General features: G+C 38.4%; 1 protein-coding gene and 2 pseudogenes across 3 annotated transcripts in view; 1 reads left to right on the top strand and 2 right to left on the bottom strand.

Moving 5' to 3' along the window:
- The first annotated feature begins 31 nt into the window (after positions 1–31).
- On the top strand, positions 32–5,565 carry LOC127446398 (uncharacterized; annotated as a pseudogene).
- LOC127446399 (synaptonemal complex protein 1-like) lies at positions 3,062–7,280 on the bottom strand (annotated as a pseudogene).
- A 233-nt stretch (positions 7,281–7,513) lies between these two features.
- LOC127445949 (monocarboxylate transporter 1-like) overlaps positions 7,514–27,104 on the bottom strand; it is a 30,846-nt gene continuing 11,255 nt past the window's right edge. The window contains exons 1-5 of one of the 3 annotated variants that reach the window (XM_051706481.1): positions 24,538–24,632; positions 13,348–13,432; positions 10,871–11,014; positions 9,953–10,747; positions 7,514–8,628 (exon numbers count right to left, since the gene is read on the bottom strand). In XM_051706481.1, coding sequence (XP_051562441.1) covers positions 8,363–8,628; positions 9,953–10,747; positions 10,871–10,997 — 1,188 coding nt within the window. In that variant the 5' untranslated portion in view covers positions 10,998–11,014; positions 13,348–13,432; positions 24,538–24,632 and the 3' untranslated portion in view covers positions 7,514–8,362. Of the gene's footprint in view, positions 8,629–9,952; positions 10,748–10,870; positions 11,015–12,399; positions 13,323–13,347; positions 13,433–24,537; positions 24,794–27,104 lie in introns of those variants that run through there. The other 2 variants (XM_051706478.1, XM_051706479.1) reach the window with 2 other exon arrangements.

Raw genomic sequence — 27,104 nt, forward strand, 5'->3', positions numbered from 1 at the left:
TTGTTTAGCTCTCTGTTTTCTTAAAGGAGTGGAAAAAGTATCGAGCCTACCGCAAGTGGGGGTGTTATAACTGCTGCAAGGCATTTCCTGGTTTCATGTCCCAGGATTTGTTTCTGCTTAAAGGTAAGTTCAAAACCTGCTCATATTGTTGTGTGTTATTATTGCTTTTATATATAAACTACAGTGTAGAAACTATAAAAACCAAGATGTGGGAAAAGCGGGGAAAAAGATAGATAAGAAAAAGATATTGTGGCTGGGGAAAGAATTAGTTTTTCTTTAAAAGCTTTATGACATATAGCTGCTCTTATAAAACCGCATAATGAGTAGAAATTCAACAAAATTATCTGCGTGACAATTAAATTATGGGAGGCTACTCTAACCAAGGAACGTTTGCTACTAAGTTGGACTGCCCATGACTGTTTGTTTAGTCCATGCAAATCCATATTGTTCTTTGTTGTTTTCAGTTTAGTGTCAGCACCATTTTAAGTTTAATCATCAAGTATAGCACTTGTGTGAGATGGGATCCACACCATCTCAGCATCTTCTTCAAAATTTTTGTATGTGTTCTTCTAAACACATACACATATTATTTTTTTATGCATATATTAGCAATTAAAATGTCCAGAACAAAAGAAAAATGGATTTTGAACATGAAAAGACAAAATAGTGGGTTAAAATACAAAGCAGGTGTTACCAGAAATGAATTAACATATGCAAATGGGAACTTTGCAAGAACCTAACAGGAAACCACATGTCAGTACCATATACACATAAAGTCACTATGTTAGGTCATGCTAAATATGAAAGTGAATGATCTCTTGATTTGGGTGTGTTCTGTGTTTGTATTATTTTTTTAAGGAGACAAAAGCATTTGTGAACAGCTATGGGTGTATTAACTCTTCAGCTTTTGGTATATGGCCAACTAATATGGTTTATATTGGCTATAAACAATGTAACTTATCCTGACCGGACCACTGAGTCACCATCATGGCTGAATAACACCTCTCAGATTAAACCTACTATGATGGCTCCACCGCTGAATGCAACTGGAAACTACACATAAAACAATGCCTCAAATTCAAATACAAATCAGACCAACTAGACCACCCAGGTGACCACTACTGGACCCCAGAACACTACTTTATGCCCCATCCACAGCAATGCAACAGTCACAGGAACAACAGTGCAGCCAAACACAACGGCAAATGCTCAGACAACCCGCTCAACACAGTTCACCTCAAAGCCAAAAACAACAGTGAACATCACATCAACAGCCGTCACCTCTCTAGACAACATCACTCACAACGGCAATGAAAGTACTACATTAAAGACTACACCAGTGCCTAAACCAACAGAGAATGCACCCACCACTGTAATTCAAAACAACACAACTCTTTTCAATGAATCTCGAGGTAGGTTTGATGACATCCTATCATTAATAGTGTAAACTACATAATGAAATTTGTTTACCCAGCCTGATTAATTCCAACCCGGTCTCATGACAAGTCGAACAAAATCGTAAGAAATTGTACGAGTTGGCTTGTACAGAAACATACAACTCTCTCAACAGAGAGAGAGAGAGAGAGAGAGAGAGAGAGAGAGAGAGAAAAGATTGACATTTATAAAAAACAATTCTTAGTTTAACCCCTAAACCAAACCTAACCATAAAATAACTTTGGCGTACCACGGAAGAAAGAAAACATTGCAGATTTGAAAAAGACAATGGGAGCATGTTACAGGTTCTTGATATACATCCATCATTTTTATTGCATACATAAATATAGAAAGAGTAAGCAAATTTGTTCACTAACGATTCCTTTCTTAAAATAAAGTGTTGGATAGGAGGGTAGCTAAAATCTGATGCCTGTATTGTGTCAATCTAAAATTGTCTTTGCTTTTTAGTGGGTCTCTAGATGGGAAGAAAAGTTTTACCTTTTTGTACGACAAGTCGTACAATATCTTACGAATACGAATTATTACGAGACTACTGTATGCTAAATAATTCCTACCTCCTATTCCTATTCAAAGCAGGTGCTGGCATGAATCATTCAGAGAAGTCCATGACCATTTTATTCAGCATTCTGCTTGGTGTAATAGTTCTGATAATTCTGGGGCACTTTGTGTACAAGTCTGGTAGAAGCAATCAGAGAAGGATCCAATATACTCATCGCCGTCTCCAGAATGAGGATACAGTTAAGGAAAACCTTTTTTTTTTTTTGTGCTTTTTTTACACTATGTCCACATGTTTGTTTATGTGTACATGGTGTCTATAATTGCTTAATGAAATTCTTGTAGTGTCATTCAGGTTAAATAAAGTTGTGACTAGATTAACAACTAAGTGATAATGTACTGTGAGCTGGTCATCATCACAAAATAAACCCTTACTTTGCGATAATGACCACCTGGCTATACGTTATTCAGCTTTTTATACTGCTGCTCTGCGGTCATTATATGAAAATATTTGACCGAATAATGTTGAGAAATTAGAATCAAATATTCCAGACAACTCTGTAATGAAAGTATTTTTTATGATTAAGATTACAAATAGTACATCTGATTCTCTAAATTACTTTCACAGGTGAGCAGTTTACAGTGCCAGAAGACACACTGGTCATTTCAGGAGGACTCAACGATGGCCCCTAGATTTACAACCCCACAATGACAGTGCATAATGAGGATGAATTTCAGACAGATGCACCTGGACTATCCTACAGACCCATTCAGTTCCACTTGGAGCTTTTGGGAGAGGATCAGGGAAGCGCACTTGATCGTAATACCTTCACCTTTCAGACATTCCAAGCAAATGATACCTTGATATCTGAACACAGCAACCAGACTTTTTATTTTTAAAAACTGAGATGAAAATTGCTGAACGGAAAAATCAGTAACAGTCACTAAAAACCATTTGAACGCAAAAATAAATAAATAAATAAATAAATAAATAAATAAAATAATGCAAACAACAAAAAGCTGCACACAACAAAATTAACTATACAGAGAACATATATTTTTTAACAGAACATACTATGATGTGAAAGTGTTTTGAGAAAAAAACAGATAATCACTGTAATATTTTTGATACAAACATTTTCAAGCAAATATTTTCTGTGATAATTGTTTTCTTCTTATCTGAACTGTTGACGGTGGTCCATCCAGCATCTTGCATTCTCTTTATTGCTATCAGTTTCAGAACTGTTCCCGTAGATTTGCATGCAACAGAACTTTGCACCTGTACAAGCATATTTTGTACTTACTGTAACAACCATATTTTCAGATCACATTCGAGAAGATAAAAGAATTACATTTTGACTAATTCTGTCAAATTTTAATTTTTACCTTCTTGAGCATGCCTGAACTCCCTATTTCTGGGTCTTTTGGCGGCAGTGGTTTCTATGACTTAACAGGTCTCAGAGAGAAACTCTGCACAACAGATAAACAGGGGGTTAAGAAAGTGTAACACAAACCACAGACTGGAGGATCTACTTTAGTGAATTTCATGCCAAAAAGCAGAGCTGTTTAATAACACTAGAAAGTGAATAGAGTAACAGTAAATACACATATACCAGTATATCACTGATTTCTGAGCTGTCCAGCTTCAGTATGCTGGTCTTCCAAGACCCAGTTATATCAGGTGTTGGTGGTGTACGGATTCTGAATGACTGAAGCAAAAATGTAACTGGCTCTTCCAAATGTTTAAGATGAATGATGACTAGTGCTAACAGTTCGGGCTGACCATATACCTTTATCTGAGGTGTTCTTCCAACACCACAAAGGGGGTTTATGGCTTCATTTAAAGCTCCCTTGCATACAAATTTAGTTAGACACTATACGTGAAGAATATGAATGTTCAAAATAGACAAAGGGAAAAAACCTACAACAGGAGTGGCAGATGCATTTCTTGATGGAGATTCATATTCTTGTTCATTGAAAAGAGCATATACTTAGTGGAAGCAGTTTTTTGAGTTTTAGAAATATTACTTCTCCCTTTCTTGGGTTTTGCTTCAGATATCTAAAACAAGATTTTCATATTTCACTGTTCACTTTAAATAGCCATGCATACTTCTGGTATATTCTCAAATGACACAAGATATGACACCTTTTGAGGTGATTCTTTTTCAAGAGATGTCCTCAAGGCCACCTTTTCTCTTTTCATCTTTTCCAGTTGTTGTCTCAGTTCATCATTTTCCACTTGCAGATGTGACAGCTCCAGCTCCTGAATTGAGTGTTTTTTTTATTTTTTTATTTAGCAGAGGCTATTTATATTTTAGAGGCTTTTATTTAATGCAACTTACAGTACTCTTACAAAAATGACAGTCCTCCTGCAGCAACCTGGGGCTAAATGTCTCGAGGGCATAAAAGTACAGTAACAGGCAAACTCAGCAACTTCATGAATCAAACTTTCCAAAGTTTGAACCTACTGTAGGACCTTTGAATTACCATCCCAAATCTCTAACTTCTAGCTAGCCCCAACTCTACATTTATGCTGAATAAGATTTTCAATGCGAACAATGTTGTCAGCCATAAAAAAAGTCAAATAATTACCAGTAATGCTTTACTTGCATTAACTTCAGCTTCTCTCATCCATTTTTCACTCAGTTCTGCATCCTTTTCTTTTACCATTTTGTCATACTCATGCTATTAAGTAAAATAAAACATCAGAATGATCAATCTCCAATAATAATATAAGAGATCAGTGATGAATATAAACAATGATTACCACCTTGTGCCTTTCCATCAAAGCAACCATGTCTGATATCTTCTGCTGGCATTTGATTTCTGTGTCGTCTTTACGCTTCAGTGCATCCATAACTTTTTGCTTCAGTTTCTGCACCTGCAAAAAACCAAACTGATCAAGTAGGGCATGAGTGTTCATTATTATGCCAGCTAATGTATTTAACAAAAGAAATAACATTGAGGTTGAGCCCCAGATGTTGATTTGTCTTCAAGGACAAAGCATATTTTCTGAAGCTCCTCTTTGTGCTGTTTCTTCATGTTCTCAGACTCTTCCTTCAATTTAGTTAACTATGAGAGACAATATTATACTTAAACAAGCCTATGTTTACTCCTAGCTTATACTGATATAGGAAAACACAGTGTATGCAATTTGAATCCGCTAAGGAATCTTCTTATGACTACAAATGTCAGATTCATCAACAATTTTTATTTATGATGCTATTGATTTCTACAAATTTTTGCTGATAATGAATATTGATCAATTAATAAGTTTAATATAAACAAGATAACATATTGTTTGTTTGCTGAGTAATAGTAAGTAAATCATCTACCTCATTTTGGCACTCCTCATAAGCCTTGGTTTTGGTCTCTAGTTTTGTTTTTAAGTTTGTCAGCTAAAAAAGAGAGGAAATTAAAAGTAAATATATAAACAAACATGTTTCTAATGAGTATGGAGCATGCATACTTTGTATCCAAGATACGTAATATGATGTTTCACCTTTGACTCCAATGCTTTGATTTGTTTGTCTTTTTTCAGAAGTTCTCTCTTCGAATTTTTGCCCTGTTGGGGTGATTAAAAACAGATTACTGTTAGATGTGTGAGCTGATACACCTCAATATCCAAGACAATAAAGTGTGTAATAATGTAAACGCACACTCTCTTTCAACTGCTCCTGAGCATTCTTACTCTCTTCATTCTGACCAGCAATTTTTGTGGATAAAATATCCATCTGTGTCCTGGGAAATGAAATTATCCATGTAAAACAAAATGAAACCAATATATAAAACCAAATATAATGTTTCAAACAGTTTTCCCCCAAGGTTACTGAAGCTGTTCTTTCTCCCTCTCAAGTCTCTCTATTTCTGTCTTCTCCCTTTCTGCATTTGGTTAGCTTTACTGTAGTTAAAAAAAGAAACCACATAACATATAGCACCTGAAACCAAACAAAGCCACTTTGTCATAATGACATAAAATTACAAGATTAGTAGCTTGATTTAATTTATAGACCTTGAAATAAGACTGTAGGACGTATTGTTCTCTAAAGCACTCTCAACCTGTTTTTGCATGGTGTCCTTATCTATTTGCAGGTCATTAAACCTCAACAACAGCTCCTTGTGTTTATCTCTACAGAAAAAAGTTCCATATGGTATTAAACAGAATTCCAACATAAATAGCAGAAATGTCTAAATGCTTAATATCTAAAGGAAAGGAAAATAATTTTAGCTAATTGTCTTATAAGCCCTGTTTCCACACACTATAATTAGTGTGTGGAAACAGGGTTTATAAGACCATAAAACAAATTTGCAAAACATCTCTAAGTTTAAAAAAGTTAAATTAAATACCAATACCTATATTAAGAGTATATAAAAACAGTATGCTACAATGAAAAATAGAGGAGCAAATGACCATTTACACATACACTTAAATTGTTTTTAAACACAAGAGAGGTTTAAGTTTGATGCGCAAAGAGACAGTGATTGCTCTTACTTCTGTTGCTCTATGTCCCTCTCCAATCTTTCTACCTCTTTTGATGATTTACGACCACTGTCTAAAGCTTCTTGCAGTTGTTCTTCTATCTCTTTCCATTTAGTCTGGATGAAAGATGTAAATGTTCAGGCTGAGCACCCTAATTGTTCAAGTTCAATCACATTCCATCTTAATATTGAACTCAAAATATGATTACAAATACATTTACTTTGGCAGTGTTATAAAATGAAACATTGAACCTCTTTCAGAAGCATTTCTTCTTGCATCTCATCAAACTCATGTCTAGCCTTTTTCAGGGCCTCCTCCGTGTTTTTATTTTTGGTGGCGGCATTCTCCATTGCATCCTTGAAGGAAGAATTTTAGATATATGAAGCACACAGAGCAAATTATGAAGCATACACTTTACCACAGCATCTCAGTAAATGCTTCATAATTTTCTCCTCACCTTCAATTGATTTGCTTCCCTTTGTTTCTCTTCAAGTGCTGCAATAACATGAGCATCTGATCCTTATTTGTCTGTAAATTCTCTTTTACAGACCTAAGTGAGTCTGACTACACATCCTGTTTAAAAACACAGTGGTAAAAACTACGTCGATAACGTTGAGGTATCTGAGGTAAATATTACTCGCAAATCATATGATTTTTGTTACTGTTTCTTTTGTATAACTTGGGTTTATAACTTCAATTCACTTCATTTTGGAGACCTTTTTGGAATTATTATTATTATTATTATTATTATTATTATTATTACCTTTAAACAATTCACCGGAGCTCTTTCGTGAACTATTGTACCATTAATAGCACTCAGTGGACCAACGGTTTCTCAGCTGACGATCATATGACTCACGCAACGCGGATTTAAATAGTTCGCGCGCTTTCACGCGCTGCTCAGTACCAAAAGCGCGAGTGCTCCGAAATGAGCTCTGGTGCTTCCAAACTATAACAGGTCTTCCAGCTGTGTTATAAAAAGTGCGAATTAAAGGGCGAGCTCAATAATATCTCAAAAAATCTTCGGGGTATCTTTAACGCTCTTGAAAGAAGGGACAATACATTTCATATTAAAATGAGAATCACTTTTATTTAAACTATATTACTGTTTTACAACACAAAATGATATACAGTATATATAAACTGGCTCTGATAGTAAATTATTTGTCATTTCAAGACCTACACAGTTTTAAACAAGAAATATTAATGCTGAATTACACACTCATAACTCACAAAAGAATATATAATAAAACAGACATTGGCAAGTGAAGCATGGGTACTGTATGAACAATGCACAGCAGTACTTTCCTGCAATTAAGAAGCCAAGAAGTTATTTCATATTAAGTTGCTTCACTTTTGCATATAATTAAAATGAGCATGGAACTGACCCTATTTAGGCCAAGTAAAAAAAGAACTATAACTAAAATAACAAATAACTTGGTCCGGGAGGTCCAACACATTTCCTTTTCAGCCGACACCACCAAGCACTCTTATTTTTCAACCCCTCCCCAACCACCTTTAATATAGAGACAACTTTTCACATCCAATCAATTCCTGATGGACAAAATAAGCTCCTGCCCTAAATGTATTTCTTGTTAAATATCCTCTTTCATTTAGAAATACATCAAAATACTGAAGTAATATGGGTTGAGAACTCCTTTTCATGTTGACTTCTAGCAACAAAAACTTTGTTAATCTCTCTCCTTTTTATTTACTACTTATTGATAGATAATTGTTTCATGTAGATTAATTTTATCTGTATTCAGTGCACTTCGATTCAGTCTTTCCTCCTACATATATAAAATGCCCTAAAATAGAAGTGCCACAACTCTTGTCCTACAATGAAGGCTTATGTTTAAGCAAAAATCCTTTAAAACTTATATTCAACATCAACATCAGTGTTAACCAAATCAATACATGAAATAGTCAGTTTCACACAGTATCCTCTGCAGTATTGTCATCAGGTGCTTTCAATGGTTCTACAACACCTTTGCCAGGCTGTCTATTTGAACTGTCCTTGTTGCAGTCATCCTCTCTCCCCTGCAGACTGGCTCTCTTGGATTCCTCTTTTGCCTCCCTATCCAGTAGCCTGTAGTTGATGCCCATTCCGATGAAAAGAAACATACTGCCAACCAGCAGGAGAATTCCACAGCCAATGTATGTGTACTTGTAGTCATGAAAGATGTCATTGAATTTTCCTGTAAGTGAAAACAGAATTATCAAATGTTACCAATGGTCTGTAAACTTGATATGTCTTTACCACCAGCCCCATTGGATCCATCAACCCACCAACTCAACTTTCTACAGAGCACAACAGTGTCCACCCACTTTTTCATCCGGCTTGGTTCCAGAAGTAATTTTTCCATAATTTTTTTCATAAAATCCTTCAGAAGAGAGTTCTAAGCCTTGGATCAAACCAACCAGCTCCGAGGTGAATCACAACATTACAAACTTTGATTTGAAGTATTAGAAAAACAGACAAATACAAAAAGTACGTGACTAATGTGTACTTAACGTCTTTAATGGGGGAATGAACTACAATGCAGTTATTGTTTGGCGTGCTTTGTTGGCAACAATTCTCTGATTGGTGGGGTGTTTCTCTGTAGGATCATAGGTAGTGTAGTTCTTCACTAGGAATTCCACTATTAAAAAATATTTCTAAAATATTAAGTTGGAATATATCATCATATACCATCAATTAACGACTCATTAAAGGTTTAAATAATCCTTAAAAATGAATTGACTTATGGATTTATTTATTTATTTTTTACTTTAGAACTTGATTTAACTATTATGCTAAGCCCAGCAAGTGCAATGATGAAATAAATATTTTAGGCCATATTTATGTGAACATAAAAGAATAATTAATGCTTTTTTAAATTATTTTTTTTTTAAGTGATAAAATATTTAGGATGCTCATAACATTTAGCAAGACATATACTGACTGATCCCTGAATCTATTGCTCATTATGCATCTTTATTTTGCGAAGACATTTAAAAGTTTGTTGAAAATGTTTTTTAACAACTTCCCTGCTGGGGATCCATACAGAAGGAACTCCAGATCATACTGTTTTTATTGTCTTTTCTTATCATTCATCATCATTATAAGTGGGAAAGGAAAGAAAGCTCTAAAGTGAGTGTTTAAAAGTTTTGAAAGCCTAAGAAAGCTAACCAGAAATGTGTAACTTTTTCTGTAATAAATACTTTCTCCTATCCCAGCTTAATATGCGGAGACAACTGTAAGTAAGCCATTCTACTTACAGTTGTCTCTGCATATTAAGCTGGGATAGGTTAAAACCATGTCTCTGTGAAAAAAAGCACTACATAACATTAACTCAACCAACAGCTCGAGTTGGGGGCGAGACGATCTGTTTGTTCGATCAACAGAAAACTCGTATTCAGATGCTTGTTTATTTTTGCAATTCCGTTCGGTGGCGCTAGTGGTGCAGAAGTTACACACTTCAGCTTTATTAATGACTTATTCTGTGTTGCTTGATTTCCTAGTTTACAGTCCATACTCACCTAGTAAAGGAGGCCCTAGTAACACTGGCCCACACTCCACAATTGTCACCAATCCAACAGCACTGGAGAAACGCTGGGCACCCACCAGATCCATGAGGGTCTCAAACAGCACAGAGCTCAACCACCCAAAGGCAAACCCAAAGAAGATGGCATAAATCACAAACCCTGTGTAGTCCGTCGACAAAGGGGCAAGCAGGTGGCACACACCGTTGAGAAGAACAGAGGCAGCAAAGAAGTACTGCACCCTCTGTCTCACCCATTTTGTGCTGGCGACTACTCCCATGGAAGGTCGTGCCACCATGTCTACAAAGGCCAGTACAGAGAGCAGAAAAGCCGCTTTCTCCTTGGGAATTTCCCTGCTCTTGGCGAAATTACTGAGGAACACAAGGGGAGTGAAGAGGCCAAAGAACAAGACCACATTTCCCAGAAGGTAAAGCAAGAAGCCACGATGCTTGAAGAGCGTCAGATCAATAAAACCATTAATCATCTCCATCACCGTCTTTTGCTCTGTGGCTCTGCTGTTACTTTTAACCCCTTTAACAGCAGGTTGGGGCTTTGGCCCTATAGGTCTCATCAGTGATCCAGCTACACAACAATTGAGCAAAATTCCACCCAAGATCAAGAAGCTACCCCTCCAGCCATACTGATCAAAGAACCAGGTGTTCAGAGGAGCAAGAGTTGACAAGAAGACTGGACTACCAGCCATAGCAATGCCATTCGCTATTGGACGTCTCTTGAAGAAATATTTGCCGATCATAGTGAGTGCAGGGTTGAGATTGAACGCCAGTCCCAGACCTGTAACATCATAAGAAACAGTTAAAATGAGAATCGGTTCATAGTGTGATATTAAAATGTTATTAAAATTGCATTGGATAAGACCAGTGTGTGTTTAAAAATTGTATTTGATTTTAATTATACCTCCAACAACTCCCACACAGAAGTACAAGCTTTCAATATTATTGCAGAAAGAAGCAGCAATGAGTCCGGTTCCCGAGAGACAGCCTCCTAAAATCATAACAGGCCGACTTCCATACTTATTGACCATGATACTGCTGGCAGGACCTGAGGTGAGAAATTGAACAGCAAAAAGTTTGAATTTTTCAGCTGTTTTCTAAAGGGTGAAGCAGTCATCAAGAGTTTTTCTCTTTAAAAGGTGAAGTTAATTATTTTGTGCCTCTAGCAGCACCGAACAGAATCGCAAAAATAATGTGTTTTCAAACAGGATTCCCGAACAGTCCCCTCATCTTCAGTTGGTTGATCAAACAAATAGTCTTATGAAAATCAAGAAGGCTTGGTGTAATTTCAGAGGCAAAGCAAGTCATTACATTTTGATGAAGGTTTTTGAAGACAAGCATTTCTTTTCTTTTTAAATAATATGCACAGGCTAATTATTCACAATAAGACAAGGTGTGTATAAATAAAGTAAATAGGGTCAATTTTGATTGTAAAAATAAATAGTTCACCAAAAACTAATAATTCTCTAATCATTTACTCTCCCTCATGCCATTCCAAAACCATATGGCTTTCTCTTTTTTCCCCCGAGGAGCACAAATAAAGATGTTTTGAAGAATGTATGGTGTTTTTCCCGTACAATGCAAGCCAATATGAATAAAACTCGAGTGGTTTAAACCATGTCTTCTGAAGAGATATGATCAATTTGTGTGAGAAACAGACAAAGATTTAACCTTATAAAAGTCCTTAGTCCTTACAAATCATTATACATAAACTGTTATCATTATACAATCAATAAGACATTTTCAAAGTGCATTTTCAGTTTTTAGAGTTTACCATCAACCTTTTGGTGACCACTGCACATTATAAAAATTGCAAACTGCAAACTTGGCAGCACTTTTTCTGTCTTGTGCACAGTGCTTTTCGCATGCGTCAAACACAAGGGCGCATGAACGAGCTTTGCTCATGAACGTGTATTGGAGAGCTGGGAGGAAGGGAAGATTTTAAGTGAACAAGGAATGATTTTTTTTTCACTCAAAGCTATCGTAATGCTTTAGAAGACATGGATTAAACCACTCAAGTTGTATGGATTATTTTTATGCCGCCTTTTTACTTTTTGTAGCTGAAAAGTTTTGAACCTCATTGACTTACATTGTATGGACAAAATCAGCAGACAATCTTCAAAATATCTTCTTTTATGTTCCGCAGAAGAAAGAAAGTCATTCAAGTTTGGGCCATCATGAGGGTGAGTAAATTATGACAGAATTTTCCCTCGTTGGGTGAAATATACTTTCAACTTTAAGGGATAGTTCTGCCAAAAATGACAATTCTGTCATCATTTACTCACCCTTATGCTATTTCAAATTTGTATGACTTTATTTCTTATGTAGAATACAAAAGGAGATGATAGGCAAAATGTTAGGACTGACAGCCTCAGTCAACATTCACTTACATTTCATCTTCTTCCATACTCTGTAAATGCACCATTCACTTACATTTCATCTTCTTCCATACTCTGTGAATGGTGGCTGGGACTGTTTGTCCCTTACATTCTGCCTAACATCTCCATTTATGCTCCACAGAAAAAAATACAGATTTTAGACAACACAAGGGTGATTACGTGATGACACAATGTTCATTTATGAGTGAACTATCCCTTTAATAATGCAAGCTGGTAGTCTATCTTCAAACCACTAGAGGGCATTGTAGCTCTGAATGAAAGAACAGTAGAATTTGACATCGCATATTACTGCAATTATCATTAAATTGCAGATTTTACTGCTTGCCACCATCATCAAGCCACTGAGAAAAATTAATTTCCTCAGAAACATGGTGGCTGATTGATTAAACCACTCTTCTAAATTATATTCCAGATGCATTTTAACCCATGGTAAAATTTAGCCCTCACAAACCAAACTAATGTCTTACTCTGCTACTGTAGCAAATGCAGAAATCCCAAAGGTATTTCCAGTTACGTGCTTGCTTTAAAGTGATCCTTGTACTGAGTCTAAATCCTATCATGAATGTGAAAAGGAAGTCTGATAATCACGTGAAAAATGGAGAGTGATGGTGAGCGCTTGCATGTCTTCATACACCCAGTACAATAGGCTGCCTTGTTTTCCAGCTCTAATCCACCTTGTACAACGGGGGAGTGCGTCACCTCAAACATGTATGAATGAACACATTAACACATTTCTGCGGACACTTCATTAGCTCAGGGTCTGGAATGAGAAGCCCTTGTTTACCCCACAACTTGAGCTGTATTCAAAGAATTTGGGCTTCTTAACTACCAATACCAGTACTTTAACCAGATTTGAGCTGTTCTTTTTCTCGAAGAAGAAATACAAGTACTGAAGATATATGAGCGATCAAGCACATATGAGCATGACAACTTGCAAAACTTAAAGAGATCAAAAATGAATTTTCTTTTGTTATTTACTCACCCTCATGTTGTTCCAAACCCGTATGACTTTCTTATCTCAGTCCATCTTTTCAATACATGGCAGTTGATAGTGACTCAATTTAAATCTTAAAAAAGCACACAAAAGTATCATAAAAATTAGTCCAAGCAATTCATGCATCATCATCATTCCAAGTCTTCTAAGGCATTCTATAGGTTTTTGGTGAGAAACAACGTGAAATTTAAACAATTTCTTTGATGAAATTCTTGAAATCTGTTGCACGTTCACGAGTGTTTAGAGATTTCGAATGGTACACGTGTTCAGAACCTAGTTTTTAGCACTAAACATAGTTCTAGCGTGATTTATTTTAAATTTTTTCACTTAAAGAGATTACATCCATATGTTTTGGAATGACATGAGGGTGAGTATTAAGAATATGTGAGTAGTGCTTGCCCGTGCCATACTTGCTGCCATGTGACAATGTTAGGACGTTTTGAGTGTTTTTGTAGTGCATTGCTATGGATTTGTTAAAAAAAAACAGAGTTAAAATTTATATATATAAAAAAGGAAAACATTTAACAAATTTAACATGATTACATTCTGTTTTCTAATGATAAAATATACATTTAAATTGAATTGAAAATGGTTTTCTTAAGGTATATTCATCTAACCAGGGCTGTAACCCCCCCTCTCTAATTGTCTAACTGTCATTAAGTTGTTGCAAGGATTATATAATGGTTAAAAAAAGTTAATTACTTTAGCATGGTCAATGGTCTAACACAAGGTCTAACACTGCTTGACAATGTTGTCTGAGAATGCAAATCAAATCAATGAAGGCGGGACTCACGATTCATAAAAAAGTAAGTGCGAGTGCATGACACATCAGTAAAGTCAGCAGTTCATATTGGAAGGGCGAAACCTTTGTAAAGTGTCTGCCCGGAGCAATTACATTGAGGCACACTTCACAACATCACACACACACACACACACACACACACACACACACACACACACACACACACACACAATGATGGTGCAGCTATCATTATGAGGACTCTCCATAGACAAAATGATTTTTATACTGTACGAACTATAGATTCTATCCCCTAACCCTAACCCTAACCCTACCCCTAAACCTAACCCTCACAGAAACCTTTTTGCATTTTTACATTTTCAATAAAACATTGTTTAGTATATTTTTTAAGTGATTTGAATTATGGGGACACTAGAAATGTCCTTATAAACCACATTTATAGCATAATACCCTTGTAATTACCAGTTTGTAACCTAAAAAAAAGTCCTCGTAAACCACTTAAACCTGCCCAAATACACACACAAACACACACACACACACACACACACACACAAACAACAGCGCTTTCGTGTCAGTGATCAAATGATAGAGATTGAGACTTATGATAGAAATCAAATATTTTTCAGCCTATGTGTGGTGCATTTTAATTACCACAGAGGCGCATCAAGTCTTTATAATCACCAAAACGCAGAATGAGACGTCTTTTTCTGCAAGCGCGTTTCATGTGGAGTTCAAAGTAGAGCTTGAAACTGGTGTTGATGCCCTGATGCGAATCATGAACTTGGCTTCATGTTTGCTGTAGGAAAGCGGAAAGCCACAGTCTACAGGCAGATTAATATTGTGGAGGATGAGAGTTTAAGAGATTTAATGACCATTGCAATGAATATGTGACCTGTGTGGGGACTTCTTTCAATTAGTCAAAGAGGGGGAAGTACAGTGTAATTCAGCATTGCTCACAGCAGTCAAATGTGTAAAGGAAAATTAATTTTAATTTTCAACTAGCTGTTGCAGAACAAGTACTTGTTTAATTGTGCACTTTTTTATATTAAGGACAAAAAAGGAACATTACACCCTCAACACCCGCGACCCCTCACCCCCCAAAATGTTTGGTCCCCCCCCAATGTTCAAGACGTGGTTACAGCCTTGCATCTAACAGCAGTCTGGCCATTCTCTGTTGACCGCTCTCATCAACAAGGCGTTTCCGTCCACAGAACTGCCACTCACTGGGTATTTTTTGTTTTTGGCACCATTTGGAGTAAATTTTAGAGACTTTTGTGTGTGAAAATCCCTTGAGATCAGCAGTTACAGAAATACTCAAACCAGCCCGTCTGGCACCAACAATACTCCATGCGATTATCTAATCAGCCAATCGTATGGCAACAGTGTAGTGTATAAAATCATGCAGATGTGGGTCAGGAGCTTCAGTTAATGTTCACTTAACTGTCAACCATCAGAATGGGGAAAAAATGTGATCTCAATGATTTGGATCATGGCATGATTGTTGGTGCCAGATGGGCTGGTTTTAGTATTTTTTTAACTGCTGATCTCCAGGGATTTTCATGCACAACAGTCTCTAGAATTGACTAAGATTGGTGCCAAAAACAAAAAACATCCAGTGAGTGGCAGTTCTGTGGATGGAAATGCCTTGTTGATGAGAGAGGTCAGCAGAGAATGGCCAGACTGGTTCGAACTGACAAAGTCTACGTTCACTCAGATAAACGCTCTGTACAATTGTGGTGAAAAGAATATAATCTCAGAATGCTATTCTAAGATGTGGGTTGGCGCTGTTTTGGTGGCACGAGGGGGACCTACACAATATTAGGCAAGTGGTTTTAATGTTGTTGGCTGATCGGTGTATGTATATGTGCCATAAAATCAGTGGACATGCTGTTATTAAAAGTTTGGCAATATCAATACAGTAAATCCACGCCCGTGTTTATTATGTGCAGGATTTGCGCCACATGTAATAAACAAGCATGCACTGCTCCATACAATCAGCTTCTGTGCTAGGATGTGCATTCGAGACAAGCGTGCCAGTTTTAGCCACTGGAAGTGAGAAAAAACATTAGTGAAGTTTCAGGAAGTAAAGAAAAAACAACTGATAATGCATTAATTGCATTAATTTTTTTTAATACGTTAAGCAGTTAAGAACTACTAATCACAGAAATTAATGCATTAAATTTCCCAGCCCTAATTATGACTTACTATTTTTCCTCACACAGTACATGAAAACATATTTGTGCCTTCTTATTTTTATGGAAGAGGGTCCCTTGCAAGGGGATCATCATATTCAGGGATCCTATGTATAAAAAAGTTTGAACCAGTGGGCAGCCAGCTTGTTACTGTTACTCTCCGGGGAGGCTCCTCAATTACCGCCAGCCTCCTCAATTACCCCAATCTCAAGAAAGCCATCCTGCAGCGAGTTGGTCGTAGTCCAGAGCAGAGCCACAAGCAGTTCCGATCCCTGAGGTTCGGGAGGCATGGCCGCCTGTTTGCCTTTGCCAGCAGCTCCAGGATGCCTGCCAGAAATGGTTGCTGGCTGAGGGGACACGTGGCGCCGTGGACGTCGTCGACCTGGTGGTACTGGAGCAGTTCATTGCCCAGCTTCCTCGTGGTATGGCCGAGTGGGTCCAGTGCCACCGCCCGGCGTCGCTGGAAGAGGCCGTCCAGTTGGTAGAGGACTGCATGACAGCGTTTCTGTGAGGCAGAGAAGCAGTCTCTTCTTCTTCTCTCTCTCTCTCCTGTATCTCAGGACCCCCTCCCTCTCACCCCTCCCATTTCCATCATGTTCCAGCTCCCCGGAGATGGGGAGGAACCCCACCCAAACCCCTTCCCCGATCTAGGGGGTCCTTCCCTTTATCTGTGTCCCCCACTTCTCCTGTCTCTCTCCGATCTCCTCCAAGGTTGACGGGACCACCCCCACGAGTGAGGTAGGGAGCCTGAGCCAGTCTGTTGGGGCTGCGGGGAAGCCAGGCACTCCCAGGATCAGTGCTCGGAGATGGAGATGGATGGTCCGGATCCCTGACCCTCCGCAGGCTGCCCCCAGTCGGGCAGGGGCATATCGTATACCGATGAGTCTAAAAGGGGATACATACTAAGCTTTGGTGGATTCAGGCTGTTCTCAAAACACCATTCACCAACGCTTGATGCAAGATGGGCACTGGGTACAGATAAACAAGTGAGGGTGCATGTGTGCATGGGGATATTCACATGTATCCGGTGGTTACCATTGAGATTTTCAGGGGAAAAAAGTATAGAGTAGAGGCCATGGTTAATTCCAGCCTCACCCATCCACTGATTTTGAGAACAAATTGGCCTGATTTTAAGAATCTATTAAGGGAAATATATGTGGATGGGTCCTGTAAAAAGTTGTCTTGGTGTGTGACTTGCGATGCTATGGCTGGAGAGGCGGTGCCAGGGCCATCTACATCTGCTCTGTGTCAAGATGACACAGGAGGGAGAGTTCCCGTCCTCAGGGGATTCCCTGATGGGGATTTCCCTCTAGAGCAGTCACATGATGAGTCTTTCAAACACGTGTTTGACCAAGTGAGAGTAATTGATGGTCAACAGCTTCGGCCTGACTTCACACTTGCATACCCATATTTTTCAATTATCAAAAGATAGGTTGTATCAAGTGATGCAGGACATTCAAACAAAAGGAAATACAACCCATTTGTTAGTACAGAAATGCCGTCGGGAAACCCTCTTCCAGGTGGCTCACCATAATCCAGTGGCTAGCCATCTAGGTCACGAAAAAACACTCAACCGCATAATGGCGTGTGACATGCCATGAATGTCAGTTGGTGAATCCACCAGCCACCCCAAAAGCACCATTGTGCCCTCTACCACTAATCGAGGTCCCCTTCGAAAGAATTGGTATGGACATCATCGGGCCATTAGAACGGACCGCACGCAGGCATCGTTTTGTATTAGTTCTGGTGGACTATGCAATGCAATATACAGAAGCAGTGCCCCTGCACAACATCTCAGCACGTAGTGTTGCGGAGGCACTCTTCAGTGTTATCTCCCGAGTGGGGGTTCCAAAAGAAATCCTCACTGATCAAGGCACAACCTTTATGTCATGAACACTACGCGAACTATACGAATTGTTAGGTATTAAACAGATTCACACCAGTGTTTATCACCCACAAATGGATGAGTTGGTGGAATGATTTAATAAAACCTTAAAAAACATGATTTGTAAGTTCGTACACGAGGACGCTAGAAAATGGGATAAGTGGCTCGATCCCCTGTTATTTGCAGTGCGAGAGGTCCCGAAAGCCTCCACAGGGTTTTCCCCATTCGAACTGCTGTATGGGCATCGGTCAAGCGGCGTGTTCGACATCATATGGGAAGCTTGGGAGGAGGGACCTTCAAACAGTAAAAACAAAATTCAGTATGTTCGTGATCTTAGAGCAAAACTCCACACTTTGGGTCGATTAACACAGGAGAATTTGCTCCAAGCTCAGGAACGTCAAAGCCGGCTGTATGATAGGGGCACTTGATAATGGGGAATTGACACCGGGAGATAAAGTGCTTGTATTACTGCCCACCTCAAGCTCTAAATTACTTGTCAAGTGGCAAGGGCCTTTTGAGGTCACATGGCGAGTTGGAGATCTTGATTATGGTCCCGTGTGGAGACCACCTCTCACTGTCGCAGCTCACAGATGTGGCCAAGTTGCAATCGGAATTTGTGGACGTGTTCACGCCTCTCCCCGGTTGCATTAACCTCATAGAGCACCACATAGAGACCAACCCAGGCGTGGAGGTTCGTAGCCGCACCTATCGCCTTCCTGAACACAAAAAAAGGTAATTAAGGAAGAATTAGAGGCAATGCTTGATATGGGCATAATAGAAGAGTCGATTGGGCCAACCCGGTGGTTCTGGTACCTAAGAGTGATGGGACGATCCAAATTTGACACGTACCCAATTCCTTGGATTGACGAATTGCTCGATCGGTTGGGCGCGGCTCAATTTTATTCAACACAGGACTTAACAAAGGGTTATTGGCAGATCCCTTTAACTCCAGTCTCCCGAGAAAAAACTGCTTTTTCCACACCATTCAGCTTACACCAATTTGTGACCCTTCCGTTCTGTTTGTTAGGGGTCTTGGCCACATTTCAGCGTCTCATGGACAAAATTCTCAGACCTCATACAGCATTTGATGCTGCATATTTAAATGATATTATTATCTATAGTAATGACTGGCAGCGGCATATGCAACATCTGAGAGCTGTCCTGAGGTCGCTGCGATGGGCGGGGCTCATGGCCAACCCAAAGAAGTGCGGAACTGGGCGAGTGGAAGTTCAGTATTTGGGGTTCCACTTGGGCCACGGTCAGGTGTGTCCCCAGGTTAACAAAACCTCAGTGATCGCAGCCTGTCCGAGGCCCAAGTCTAAAAAGGAAGTGAGCCAGTTTCTGGGGCTGAATGGCTACTACCGAAGATTTGTGCCTAGTTACTCTGATGTCACCAGCCCATTGACTGATCTTACTAGAAAGGGGGCCCCCGATCCGGTCCAGTGGACGGAGTCGTGCCAATAGGCTTTCTTAAAAATAAAATCTGTGCTTTGTGGGGGGCCACTTTTACATGCTCCTAATTAGTCTCTCCCCTTTATTTTGCAGACGGATGCATCTGACAGAAGGCTGGGGGCAGTGCTTTCACAGGAGGTGGAGGGGGAGGAGCAACCAGTGCTGTACATTAGTCGTAAGCTCTTGCTGAGAGACACTAAGTACAGCACCGTGGAGAAGGAATGTCTGGTGATTAAGTGGGCCGTCCTCACTCTCCGCTACTACCTGCTGGGGTGGGCCTTCACCCTCTGTTCAGATCATGCCCCAATCCAGTGGCTCCACCGCATGAAGGATACCAATGCGCGGATCAGCCGTTGGTACCTGGCACTTCAGCTGTTCAAATTTGCAGTGATCCACAGACCAGGAGCGCAGATGGCTGTGGCTGACTTTCTCTCCAGAAAAGGCGGGGGGGGGGGGGTGGGCTGGGGGGTTGGTTTGGCAGGGCGGATGTTGCCCTGGCCTGAGTCGGGTGGCGGGGATATGTGGTGATGGGGGCATGGTCGTGTGTCTGTCAGAGGGAGAGAGAGAGCGAACAGAGAGCACGATCGTGATGTGTATTGAGTGTATTAAAATGTTTATGTCATCTTATTGAATATTGTGAATAATCTACGTGAATTTTTTTGCATTAAAAATACAAGACGCTGAAGGCAGAAAATAAAAGACTAGCCTGCACTGCTTTGTTGTCTCCGGACTCCTCGACAGCTCCAAAAGAACCGAACATACTACACCATGGTAACCCCAAAATTCCCCAAATAATGTGTTATTTAACATGGAAACCCAAAATAATTGCGAAAACTGTGAAACTGTTGTAAGGAAGCACAATATGTTTTGTGAGTGAACACGGACTATTGAAAAAAAAAAAACTTTTGTGAGATCGTAAAACTATTTCAGAATATAAGTTCCCCCCCTTTCCTCTAACTTACATACAAAAATAACTTGAAACTACACACAAAAATATTAATGGATCTTAAAACCAGATAGAAATGTTTATACACTTAGCTTATACTGTAGATACAGTAGACCTATCGTACATTACAAGGGCCAATTTTCTGGTTGTTTTATTGGCTAATTGTGTAAACAAAAGTATATTTGTGTGTAAGCATACAAGCAAGCCATACTGACAACAGTATACACTAGTCGGCTGGTGGTGATAATAGGTTTGATAAATCAGTAGTGTTGGGGATGCTACTTTGAAACTGTAGTCTGACAAGCTACAAGCTACTCATAATTTTAAGTAGTTAAGCTAAAGTCAAGCTACTCTTTTGAAAAAGTAGTTAGCTACACTACAAGTTACTATCAAAAAGTAGCTAGCTACATTGAAGCTACTTGATGAGGCAATATTTTTTTTTTTAATGTTACTATCAAACCAATAATATTAATATAAAAATTTACACTAATGACATTTATTAATTCATGTATAAATTAAATACATTTAATGTGTTTAATTAAATATATCAAAAGTATTTAATACATTTAATGAAAAGTAACATTAATACAATTAATAATGTCATAAACTAAAATACAACAGTATAAAATAAAAAAAATAGTTTTTAAAACGCCATTAAAAAAATAGTTTTTATACTATACTTCACACTTTTCAGTCCTGCTGTGGCCAGGTGTAGCCTACTTCCCTAAAGATCAAATTTTTATGACAAACTCTCCTTGGGCTGGCATTTTTTGTTCTTGTCACATAATATTTAGTGTGGATAATATGTGAATAAAGACTCAAGGCTTGTTTCTCCCCTCACCTGGGTTCATGCTCGTTGTATTTTCTGACTTTTTTGCCATTGACATGCAAGTGCCAGCTTTACAGGTCACATACAGAGGTTACTCTACAAATATTTGTTCACTTTGTCCAGGTCCAAAAAAAGTGGACGGACGGTCATCCTAGATTGTTGCATAATAATACATGCCATAAATTATTTCTTTTACTAATAATTTTTTTTTTTTTATTTTACGTGAAAATAATAGTTAATTAAATGTTAAGAAATGGAGAAATCAAATAGTTCTGCATGATAGTAATTATTATAATAATAATTCACTCGCTGCTCCCAATAACGCACAGATGATGAGAAGCGAAATAAACTTATTTAGAACAGAAACAAAATCCCTCAAAAGGCAATAATAACTTTTTGAATTATTTTATTTAAAATAGTAAAGGTAAATATGCTGTTATGTGATCTATTAAGAACAAAGTGTCTGAAACATTCTTTGTTTCATAGAAAAATAAAATAGTGTTCTTTTATTAACCATCAGACAATCTCTTCTTATCCAAGTGAGCTGTAACAAGCTCTCAGTAGATGGCGGTAATTCACTATTTTTGTTTGTGATCTGCCATTACAAAAGAAGAAGCTGACGCTGCCTGATTCTGATCAGCAGACAGAAATATGCTGCCAGATCTAGGGTTGCCAACTTTTTGTCAAATTAATACAGGATGCTTGAGCCCCTTTGAACATTTTGTTGATTCAATACGGGGCATTTCGCCATCTGATCGGGGTCCTGCTCCAGTGTCTTCCTGCTGAAATACAGGACAATAGGCTTCCCGTATGGGACATCTTCATTTCCGCCGAAATACGGCTAATACGGGACAGTTGGCAACCTTAGCCAGATTGTCAGATGTTTTGCCGGTAAAAGTTTGGCTTCTACACAATAAGGAAGGCTATTAGTTATAATCTTACCAACATGATGAAGCGTTTGGTCACGCTACACCGCTACTTGCTGGAAAAAGTAGTTTGCTACTGGAAAAGCTACTCTGTTTTAAAAGCAGCTGAGCTACTTTCAAGCTACTGAAAAATGTAGTTAAGTTAGTAGCGTCGCTACATGTAGTTAGCTACTCCCCAACACTGTAAATCAGCTAACCCAAATGTAGCACCATAATGCCAAAAACATTCCAATGATTTATTTCTTATTCATAATGGGATATATTTTTTAAACATATGTTTGATTTGCTCAGTAGTGTGAGCATGAGTGCGTGCAATTTAGTCTTCCTATGTGAGAGTGCTGACATCACTCGCTGGTGCTCTACTTCCTGAGACAGGTTTGCTAGACGCTAGTCATCACAAGTCTGTGTGACTCCTGAGTTAGGCGTCTCATCTCCACATCTCTCTCCAAGGAAAACATCTGACACATGCAGAATAAAGAGCTGACTGAGAAGAAAGGCTCCAGAGAGAGATAGAGTTGCCCATTCAGAGCTCAATCTCTCTGCAAAGCAGCCGGTAGCTAGTGTGTCTAAGCCTTGTCTAGCATGTCCTCATTTCTACCATTCAAATGAATAAGGGCCTTTTCACTCATTGATAAACTGCGTCGAGGTCTCCATTATCTGTGCCATGATCTCAGCACTGGCTTGAACAGATAGTTGATTTAAAAGTGACTAAAGGGCAGAATTACAGTATGAAGCAACTCACTGAGACTCTTTGTACTGGTGAAAACATCTAAGACCAGACTGCATCATTATAGATACAAAATAAAATGTTTATGAGTTATGGAGTGTCATTTCTGTGCTACAAGCGTCACCAAACAGAATTGCAAAAATAATCATTGTTTTCAAACAGTTTACCCTGAACACTTTCCCCCTCTGCAACAAAAAAATAATCACTTTTTGGTGAAAACATTCATAGTTACATAAATATACATTAAATATAGATAGAATAAATATATATATATATATATATTTAAAAAAAGTTTGCTAGATTCAACTTAGTAAATTAAGGTGGAAATACTGTATGTAATACATTTTGTGAAAAAGGCTACATTTTACCTACTTTTACACCATTTTTACATCAATCTGGAGCAGATATGTGTAATTTTAACATGCAGAGACAACTATAAGTAAGCCATTTGTACAACCTTGTCTCATAAAATCATGTTACTACTATAACTATATTTTTGCAAAAGGAGTTTTACGTGGCTTGTTGTACATATTGCGACAGTTTCCTGGTTAAAAAAAAACACAAGAGGCGCTACAACAACAACCTTAATTCTTTCACAGTAATTACGAGTAAAACGGCTGATCATCAGTTCATAAACACTTACTTTTCGCTCTGTTCCTCACACAATGCTACGTATGTTGTGACATCAAAACACCTTTACTATAACATTTTCATTACATAACCAACTACATTTACAAGCTTATTCCAAAGCAATTAAGTTGTGTGGTAGCTCAACTGATAGAGCATTGTAATTGCGACACAAAGGGCTTCATGCACTTCAGTAGAGCATGTGAGTTGACACGTGAGCCAAGTGTAATAAAAGCCCCACATAACGACATAGTTGCTTCAGCAATTGTGTTTTTCACTTTTATGACACCATCGGTTAGGTTTAGGGTTAAGGTTAGGCTATGGACATCAGTTTTGTTGATTTAAAACTCAGTCTGTTTGGGAGAAAATTTAACTTGCTTTTAACGCCACACAGTGGACATTTCACCAGGGAACTGCTGTGATAAGTGCAATGAACCAGGTAATTTCGTTTTGCAAAAATGATGCCACATTCAAGCCACTTTCATGAGATCAGGCTGGATTTGTAGGTTGATTTCCTCAAAAAGATTCCCATGTTTGAGCATCCCAACTTAAAAACATTAACTCAACCAATGGTGTGAGTTTGGGACAGGAGTATCTGTTTGGTTCAACAATGGTGGATGGAGGGAGTGTTTGGAAAATTTATTTGGAAACCATCATTATTTTTGTAATTCCGTTTGGTGCTACTAATTGTGCTGAAATGACACATTGCACCCTCCACTTAAGCCTGTAGCATTTATTTTTGCACATAAATAATTTGATCCCATTTAACAGAGGCAAATTCAGATTGCTTTGGTGTAGAGGCTTCTCTAGAAGAAGCAGGAAGTCACTGCTTACCTCCTGCGTACATGACAGCGAGCATGATGGAAGAGATCCAGGACACTTGACTGCTGGTGGCATTGAAGATCACTTCAATTTCTTTGAAGAAGACAGTGATGGACTTTGGAAAGGCATAGGAGAACCCAATGGAAATGAAGGCTCCAAACACCACAGCCCAACCCCAGACCCCCTCTGGAGGGGTGTAACCGACGGGACCTCCAACTGCAGGTGGCATGGCTGCAGAGTGCAGATGACCAGGTGTTTACAAAGAAAGCTATTAAAGAATAAAAGAAATAGGAAAATGGTGATTATATAATATTCTGACCCTGTAAATCTAAACAGAAAAATTTTATAGTAAGTAAAGGCTTATTAATAACAACATTTTTGATTGTGGATGAGGTAACATGGTAGAGCTTATTTTTTGATTAAAGAACTTCGATAGATTCAACTTTTGATAGATTATTATGTACTATATGAAAGAAAATTACAAGAAAGAAAATAAAACAGAGCTGAAGTTTTAAATAAAACTATTTATACATCTTCTGAAAATGCAGGTGGTGCTTGCCCTAGCAAAACGCTTTTCCATGATGATTGTGTCTTTTGGGTGGTTGCCAGTGTGTTGCTATATGATTGCTGTTCACTTACTGGCTCAAGTACAAACAGGCTCACTTTAAATTCTCTATGACATTCTGGTTCAGAAGATATGGCTAAAACATAAATCTTTCACCCATTTTATCATCTGCCAGGTGAAAATCCAAAGCCTTATTACTAGAAAAGTAAAAGAACACCTCTCATAAATAAGCTGCACGATTTGAGGTATCATTCATATCTGTAGAAAAACGGTGCGGGTTAGAGGTTTGTTCAAATCCCTAACCCCAATTATGAGGAATATTAATAGGAATGATTGCCTTAGCAAAGGAGTTAGGCTAAAATAACTGGAAATTTCTTACCAATTTGCCTTTTACAGGTAAACCCAAAACATCAAAGCTTCACACATCAGACCCAACAGCTTCAAGAAATCATAAATGTGGCAGAAAAATGTTCAAAGGAAATGTAGACGGTACAAAGACTCTGAGTACCTCAACAAATTAAAACCTTGTAACCGACCTGCACACATCAAGTGTAAAGTGTTCAGCTGGGTTCAACTACAGTAATGCCTTCCAAAACAATAAAAAATCTAGGGGTAACCATCGATAACCAACTCAATTTCACAGACCACATCTAAAAGACAGCATGATCATGTAGATTTACACTCTACAATATCAGGAAAATAAGACCCTTCCTCTCTGAACATGCCACACAACTTCTTGTTCAGTCACTTGTCAAAACTAGACTGGACTACTGTAACGCTCTCATTGCAGGCCTCCCTGAATGCTCAATTAGGCCCCTGCAAATGATCCAGAATACAGCAGCACATCTGGTCTTTAATGAACCAAGGAGAGCGCATGTTACACCACTCCTTGTCTCTCTTCACGAGTTGCCGGTTGATGCACATATCAAATTCAAAGCTCTGATGCTGGCATACAGAACAGTCACTGGGTCAGCTCCAGCATACTTAAAATCATTTCTGCAGAACTACATTCCCACCAGAAGCCTGTGCTCGGCTAATGTGTGGCGCCTTGTTGTACCAACACAAAGAGGCACCAAAATACTTTCCTGGACTTTCGGTTTCACTGTACCATGTTGGTGAAATGACCTTCCATCTGTAAAGCAGACTCACTCTCTGTCTTCAAAAAATGGCTAAAAACACATAATTTCAATGAGCACTTAACCATTCACTCATAAAAAATAAAATAAAATAAAATAAAAATAATGATATATATTTTTGTTACACTCTAATCTGTCTTGGATACTACTATTCTGATGCTATTGAAACTTTGTAATGCAGCACTTTTCGTACCACTTTCATCTCCTTAAGATGAATCGCTTATGATGTATTATTCCTCTTATGTAAGTCGCTTTGGATAAAAGCGTCTGCCAAATTAATAAAAGTAAATGTAATGTAAAGGTAAAGCCATGGCAGCATGCTTTTAAAGCGAACATGCCCTCAAAAATGGAAATGTGACTCACATTATGTTAGGAGGATCAGAGGTTTATGTCAGAAAGAGGTGCCTTGTACCAGCATCAGGTTATTTTCCCCATTGGAATTTAAGCCTCTTTACATGTGTTCCTAGATATATTTTGCCAGCCCAGGCAGAATGATCTAGAGGGATCAGGCCACCTCATTGCTTGTTATGCTCCGTACAGTGATACTTCCCATTATTACACATAATAGCAGCCAGAACAATTTAAATAACAACTTTTACATTAAAACAAAAATCATATGTAAGGGATAATGTACGGTCAGCCGAGCGACAGGGTGAACAGGACCCCAACACAAAGAGAGTCTGGTATAACCTTAAAGGTGTTTACTTTGTCATAATGAATGGCTGTCTGTATTTTATCCTGCCTCCCTTCTGAAAAACCATCTGAACTTTGTGCGATCACATGCGTGGACATTGTATTTTAGCTTCGATATATGCAACAAATAATTTAAATTCATATAAATCAACTGATCTCAGTTCAGGAGACTCTGGGCTGTCAGT

Source organism: Myxocyprinus asiaticus, chromosome 9 (genome assembly GCF_019703515.2).
Source record: "Myxocyprinus asiaticus isolate MX2 ecotype Aquarium Trade chromosome 9, UBuf_Myxa_2, whole genome shotgun sequence".
Classification (NCBI taxonomy): domain Eukaryota; kingdom Metazoa; phylum Chordata; class Actinopteri; order Cypriniformes; family Catostomidae; genus Myxocyprinus; species Myxocyprinus asiaticus.